This window comes from Pinus tabuliformis, chromosome J (genome assembly GCF_031772625.1).
Source record: "Pinus tabuliformis cultivar Carrire ecotype Pingquan chromosome J, CPIR1, whole genome shotgun sequence".
NCBI classification, from domain to species: Eukaryota; Viridiplantae; Streptophyta; class Pinopsida; order Pinales; family Pinaceae; genus Pinus; species Pinus tabuliformis.
In genome coordinates, this window is record NC_142295.1 from 148,094,016 (window position 1) to 148,101,893 (window position 7,878).

General features: G+C 39.2%; 1 protein-coding gene across 1 annotated transcript; it reads left to right on the top strand.

Moving 5' to 3' along the window:
• The first annotated feature begins 6,884 nt into the window (after positions 1 to 6,884).
• LOC149226066 (plasmodesmata-located protein 2-like) lies at positions 6,885 to 7,456 on the top strand. The gene is made up of 2 exons (XM_089380093.1): positions 6,885 to 6,935; positions 7,067 to 7,456. Exons 1-2 carry the CDS (start codon positions 6,885 to 6,887, stop codon positions 7,454 to 7,456), a joined length of 441 nt encoding a protein of 146 aa, XP_089236219.1.
• Positions 7,457 to 7,878: the final 422 nt, after the last annotated feature.

A 7,878-nucleotide genomic window follows, 5' to 3' on the forward strand; every position in this document is an offset into this window, starting at 1 on the left:
AACTGCAGTAGTATTCTAGCATCTTGGGGCAATGGAGGGTCCTTGGGAATTTTCCAAATTAAGGCTCCTACTGTATCTTTGAGTTGTCATAAAATTTGGACAATGATGTTCTGGGTCGAGCCTGTTTTGTTCTTGAAAATCTTGCCATTGCGTTCTTTCCAGACATCCCAGATAATAAAGCTTGGAACCAGAGTCCAAGCCTTGTTAATAATTTCATTACTTGAGAAGTCTTTCCTCAAAGTCTTCAAAGTTTTGGTGATGCTGAGTTTGTCCCTGTCAATTTGCCTGAAGACTAAGGTCGCCCAATCCCACAAGGTTGAGGTGAAGGGGCAGAGGTTTAGTAAATGTTCCATCGTCTCCTCCTATAAGCCACATAGATGGCATTTGGATGGGCCCACAAAACCCCGTTTCAAAAGATTCTCCCATGTGAGAATTTTCTTTTGGTGAACCAGCCACATAAACAACTTGATTTTCATCCATTACGGGTTCTGCCATAGGTCATTCCACACCTGAACAGGGTTTGGATGATTAAAACCTAGGGCCTTGCATTTAGCTTCTTTGAGGTTAAAGGTGCCTTCGGTGTTTCGACCCCATCTCAGTTGGTCAAATGAGGATGAAACCAAAATCTTCCTCTGTTCCAGGTCAAAAGCTAGGGAATCTGCCCGGGCCTTCAAAGGACTCGCTTCACTATAACCAAGATCCTTCCACATTCTCCATTTACCACTGTCCCTTACCTGATCCCAGAAGTCACTTACCCTAAGTAAACCTTTGTTTCCAGTGTCATTTTTTAGAGCAGTTAGTTCTTCTCTAAACAAATTTGGTTTCTGCTACCAGTTATCCTCCCAAAACCGTACAAGGTTCCCAGCTCAGATCTCCCAGAAACTATGTTGTTGGACAATGGCTCTATTCTCCCAAGCAAGGTTCCAAATGTGGGAGCCTTTGATGAGCCCAGAAATCTGGATATGATCCTCCCCTGCCAATTATATGCATATTTCTGTTTTCAAAGCTTGGCCCAAGGGGTAGCCGATTCCTTAAGCCACCTCCACCAAATTTTTGCTCCTGAAACTCTGCTAAGGGTTTCAGGGTTAGTAAGCCCCAAACCACTATGGTCCTTAGGTTTTCCGAGCTTGTCCCAAGCTACCAAAGCCCACTTCCTTTTCTCTTCCCCTTTGCCCCAAATAAAATCTCATTGAATACTCTTGATTTGTTGCATAACTCCTTTAGGAGTAGGAAGATATGAAAACATGAAAATGGAAATAGCTTGCAAGATAGCCTTTGTAAGCACAAGACGCCTCGCCAAATTCAAAGACCTGTAGGTCCATTTCTTGACTTTGTCCTGCAGTTTATTAGTTACCGACTCCCACACTCCCTTGCTTAGAGGTTTGTCTATAAGAGGCATTCCAAGGTACTTAGATGGTAACTGATCCCTTTGAAACCCAAGAATTCTGGTGAGGTTCCTCTGAATAGCAATGTCAGTGTTAAAAAAGAAAACTTTTGATTTTTCAAGGCTTATCTCTGTACCAGCGGCCAAAGCAAAGTCGTTCAGGATCTGTTTGAAAGCTCTGGCTTCCTTGACCATGGGAACACCCTACAGCATTGTTTCATCCACAAATTGTTGATGAGTAGAAGCATCACCCTCCGGGGTAAGTTTCGGACCTTGGATTCTTCCTTTAGCATTTGCCATTTTGATCGCTCTACCTAGCCCTTCCATCATGAGAACAAAGAGGAAGGGGGAGAGCGGATCCCCTTGTCTGAGACCCCTGGAAGGCTTAAAGGTTCTAGAGGGAGAGCCATTAAGAAGAATGGAGAAGCTAGTCGTGGATACAAGGGCCATAACCCATCTTATCCAGTTGTGGTCAAATCCATAAGCTCTTAGCACTACCCTAATGTAAGACCAGCTTAGCTTATCATAATATTTCGCTAGATCAAGCTGCATGATCATACCAGCTTGTTTATTACTCTTAAGAGAGTGTACCACCTTGTGAGCTTGTATAAGGTTGTTGAGAATTTGTCTCCCTTCCAGAAATCCAGTTTGCTCCTCTAAGACAAGAGTAGGAAGAAGGGGCTTGAGTCTATTAGTGATCACTTTGGAAATAATTTTTTATATCACATTACATAAGGCTATTGGTCTGAATCTATCCGAAGTCATAGCTTTTTCCTACTTCAAAATCAAAACTATGAATGAGGCATTAAGAGCCTTTAGGACTGTTTTGGATCTTCTAGAGTCCTCCACAACATCTAGGATGTCTTCTTTGACTATTTTCCAACAGGCTATGAAGAAGTCCACATTGAAACCATCAGGGCCAGGAGCTTTCCCATTTTGCATCTCATTGATAACTTCACTGACTTCCTCTTCAGACACTGGCCTGTAAAGATTGTGGTTGTCTTCCTTGGTTACAAGCTTAGGAATGAACTTTGTGAAGTTGTTAATGAACCGAGATCTGTCGACGAGAGGCTCCTTTGCTATGCTAAGGAAGTGTTGAACTAGGACAGATTCCATTTGTTTGTGAGAGACGAGCTCTTTCCCTTGAGAATCTTTAAGTTTTGAAATTCTACTATGTGATCTGTGATCCAAGATTGATTTATGAAAAAACTTCATGTTTCTTTCTCCTTCTCTAATCCACTGCACCCTCGATTTCTATCTCCAGAAAATCTCCTCTTGCATGCACCGATCTTCCCATTCATTCTGAAGAGAGTTAGCCTGAATTTTCCATTCCTTGGTAAAACCTTCTATGATGATGATCTGATTAATCCCCTCGAGTTTCTGGTCAACTTCTTTTTTGGCTTTAAAAATATTACCAAACTATTTTGCGTTCCAATCTTTAAGCCTAGATTTGATGTGTTTAAGTCTCTGCTGTAACATGAACATTTTAGTGCCTTGAATGGGCATATCTTCCTTCCACCATTTGTCAATATTGTTGGTGAAGTCAGGGTGACAGAGCCAGACATTTTCAAACCTAAAAGGTTTGTTCCTCGGTGTACCCATAAAAGTAGCTTCAAGTTGGATAGGCCAGTGGTCCAAGCCTCCGAAGGGAAGGATTACAGTTGACACATCAAGTCCCGTTAGAAGGAGGTCCTTTGAGATTATGAATCTATCTAGTTTAGAGGAAACTTGAGAAATCCCTCCCCTCTTATTGTTCCAAGTAAAAGTGCCATTCACTATTTCAGTGTCCATTAGCCCCATGTTATTCATGAAGTTCTGGAAGGCAATGGAGTCTCTGCCTAGTTTTCTGGTACCACCTTTTTTCTCTGTAAGAGATCTCATCATATTAAAATCCCTTGCCAGAATCCAGGGAACATTAGGATATCTCTCTCTCAGCTCCTCAAGTGAGGTGAGAAGCTTAAGTTTGTCTTCTAGTTTTTGAGGACCATATGCGTTAGTGAGAATGTAGATCTCCTTATCACCCAAAGGTTGAATCACCAGTGATAGATAGTTCCTAGAAGCTTCAGCATCCAGGATTCCAAGTTTTTGAGGATCCCATAGCGTAAGAATCCCACCCGCCGAGTTGTCAGCTTTAACCTCTAGATACTCATACTTGATTAACCATTTGCTGTGTATCTCTCTGATCTTGTCCATCGAACATTTTGTTTCCTGAATAAAAACCATATTAGGTTTTTCTTCTTTTATTCTATTGCTAAGATTTCTTTGTTTCCTTTTACTTCCTAGACCCCTAATGTTCCAGGTTGTAAGCTTCATTAAGAAAGGTTTGTAAAGGAGTAACTAGTAAGATCCCTCATCTTACCTGAGTTGATCATAAGTTTCCCACATTCTGTCAGCAACTCATTCTGTTTTTTTCTTCCTCTTTTCCTACCCGGGTTCTTGGAAGAATACATCGGTGTATCCTCCATCATTTTCACCCCTCTGTTCTCCTAGCTATCATGGTTTCTTTTGACTCCAGAACCCTTCATTTGTGATCTCCAAAGGAAGAGTTGTTGAACTCTGTCTAACTCCTCTTTTGGCAGAGAGTCTACCCCTTTAGTGATTCCCTGCTCCAGAAACTTTTCTAGATCTAAATTCTCCCTCTCTAGAATCTCCTACAATTCATGGTCTTCCGTTCCAGCCTCACTTGGGGTCATCTCATGGTCCCTACTGAGCTCCATCATGCTCGGCATATCATCCTTTTGTTTGTTGTTCTCTGGTATATCCTCCATATTGGCATCCCTTTCCTTCTCAGTGGGAATATTCTCTGATTCCTGGTTTGTCCCATTGTTTCCAACTTCTTCTTCTAATATCTTGAAACTATTGTGGCTTGGTTGTCTGTCTTCATTAATTTTCTTTTGGTACCACTTGCCTCCTTTCCCTTTACCCCCCACCTTAGTAAAACCCTCGGGATCTTTGCCTGTAGTGTCTTTTGTCTTGCTCTCCAGCTTGTTCAATGGGCAGTCCTTGTATAGGTGCCCGTGTTCATGGCACTTACGACACCTAAATGGGATGTGTTCATAGTCCACTGCCTACACCCATTCCTCGTCATACACCTCTAAAATGATTTCTTCCAGAAGTGCCCCAGATAAGTCCATTTCCACACATATCCGAGCGAAGGAGGTATATTTGCCTCTTAGAGTAGCATCAGAGATATTTATAAAATGCCCTAGCTTGTTGCCGATAGCCTTTAGAGACTCTGATAGCCAATAATCTAAAGGAAGGGAGTAGAGTCTTATCCATACCGGTACCGATGTGAAAGTTTCTCGTTCCGGGACAAATTTCATCACCCATGGTCGCATGTAAAGGCCTGCAGAAGCGTAAAAATAAGGTCCTCCCTCGAACACTCTGTCTTTATCCTCTAAGCTTGTGAACACCACTGTGAAGAAACCCTTGGACCCAAGGTGAAGGTTGATTTCCCCCTTTGGTTTCCAGTGGTTCCTTATCCATGCTTGCAGGGCCTTCTCCGTCGGCCAAATCCCCATAAATTTGCAAATAACCACATATTCCGCCATGTGATCTCTATGCACCTGTAGCGCTGGATCACTTAAAACGACCCGAGGAATAGTGGTCGACTTGGGTTTACAGACCCCTGTTTTACTCATAGGAGCAACTTTCTGACTGCTAACCTCTGTCCTCTTCTTCTTACTAGCTTCCGCATGATTCTCCTCCTATCCATAAGGTCTGATATTTTTCGCTATTTCTGTATTCGTAGCCTCTGAGGCCACCTCCATCGGTTTCTTGAAGCTATGCGATCTAGTTCCTTGGCTCCTGTCCGCAACCACTTGTCTGTAGGAGGGAGCTGAACTCCCTCCTTCGCGCCCCGCCATGGTGACCAACAACAAAACCCTAACTCAAAATCCTAGTTCAGGTTCTTTCTTGCTCACATTGTACAAAATTCTCGAAACACATAGTTGCATTCAATGCCCAGTCATCTACGAACCATATTTAGAACATTATGCATCTTTATTATTTAAACCCTTGGCAAGATCAGATCTTTCATCTTAGTCCTGATAATGTAAATAATGACATAGGACAATATTAATATACAACTAAATAATGATATAATTATGAGTGATGTTAATACGAAGATGAAGATAGGCCGATATAAATAATAACAAACACAAATTCTAAAATTGGGTTATAATATTTAAATTCTAGGTGATGTTTCATAATTTTTCATAACATATATTTTATTATTATTATTATTATTATTAGTATTATTATTTTGTAATTTAATATATAATTATTGGTGATGGTATTACGAAGATGAAGGTAAGCAGTTATAAATAATAATTATAAATACCGTAATCTAAAAATTATGCTTTTTCTTCGTGAAAGTTATGGAAATTTTGGCCATATTTTGAAAAAATCCGATAAGGATTTTTGTAAATCCAAGTAAAAGTTGTTAAAATTCGTAATTTTAGGTGCCCTAAACATTTTTGATGGTGTTGAATCCATTTTCACAATAAAAAATATGATTCAAACACTGCATCTACAAGTTTTTTGGAAATATTTTTGCCTGGATTCCGACCACTTTTGACCGTGCCTCCATGGAAGACTCCATACATTAATATAGTCATATGCCATTTTTTTAAAAATAATTTTCCTGTCATTATTTATGCACCAGTTATATATTAATATTGTCCTACTCTTTGAAGGATTTCCCTGTTACCATTATATTAAACAAAAAAATAATAATTATAATAATAATAAATATATGTTAGGAAACATCATTTAAAATTTAAATATTATAACCCATAATTTGTAATGGAGTTGTTTATGGAGGCAGAGGAATTGCCTGGACGGTCAAAAGTGGCCGAAATCCAGGCAAAAAAATTTCAAAATATCTTGTAGATGTAGTGTTTGAATCATGTTTTTGATGGTGAAAATGGATTCAGCACTATCAAAAACGTCTAGGCCACCTAAAATCTCGAATTTTAACCACTTTTAATTGGATTTACAAAAATCCCTACTGAATTTTTTCAAAATATAATGATATAATTATTAGTGATCTCAATACTATGATGGTATTGAAAGTAAGCATACAATTATAAATAATAATCACAAATTATAAAATTTGATTATAATATTTAAATTCTGAGTGATGTTTCATAACCAACTAACATATATATATTTTTATTTATTATAATAATAATAATAATAAAAGGTAAAGTGTTTCAATAAGCTTTATATTTTTGTTTATTATAATAATAATAATAAAAAGTGAAGTGTTTCAATAAGCTTGATTTGATAATTTTTTGTTAAAAGATTAATTAATTTTTTAAATACTATATAATAATATAAAACAGAAAATATTTACAATGAAACACTCTGAATTTATTAATAATATTATTGTAATGTCCCTAAATAACTCGGTGAAAACTAGACAGTAAGTAGTAATTCTTTTAAAAAGATTACGAATTAGTTTAAAAACTAATTCCTGGTATTCATGAAACTAATTATGGAGAATATTTTGGGAATGGTGCGTGGAACCCATTCGTCCTCTCCACGGGTAATAACTGATTCTTGGTTCTGTTTGGATGCTGCGGATTATTATTAAATGGGAAGCCTTGTGTTGGTTGGGGGGCGCTAATAAAACGAGGTGGTTATCATTAAAGTCGGGACCTTAACGCTTCATTGAAGGTGGTTATCAATTCAGTGCTTGACAATGTTAACAAGACGGGCTACAGTGATTTCAGTTATGGAGAGAATGGAGATAAGATGTTTGGTTTTGCTCAGTGCAGGAGAGATCTGAATGCCTCTACTTGTCGGGGATGCGTTTCAAAAGCTACAGAGTATTTAGATTTTTATTGTAATGGAAGTCTCAGTTACGGAAGAGTTCTTCTCAGTGGATGCATTTTGGAATATGCCACGTCCAGCTTCTCACTGGATGCGTTTTGGATCTTTGCGTTGTGCAATAACATTAAAGTAAACGGCACAGAGGCAAAGGGTGTCATGGATTGGAAACTGCCTCTCTTTTGCAGAGGCTTATCGATAATGCTGTGTCCAGTTCTCTGGGTTACAGTGTACTGAGTGATCATGGGGTTTATTCTCTGGCTGAATGTTGGAGAATACCTAATATGACTCGGTGTAGTCAGTGCCTAAACATTACGTTCGATTATTTGGGCTCCTGCCCAGCTGGTACCAGCCAAGGATTGGCCTTCTTCGATAACTGTCTAATTCGTTACGACAGCTACAAGTTTTACAATGATGGTGTGACTATGTTCAAAGCCGTAAATGGAAGTGGAAATAAAAGTGGTCCTTCTATACCAGCATCGAGGCCAACACAAGGGAAAAGTCTCCCCAAAGTGTTGGGATTGAGCATCGGTGGTGTGATTGTTGCGGTGGCCTTGCTTGGGTTGGTTGTATTTTGGAAACGGAAAGTTACTAATCCCAGCAATAGGAAATCGCTTCCAGGACCTCAGCATGCGCTATGGCGATGAGGATGTCGAAGG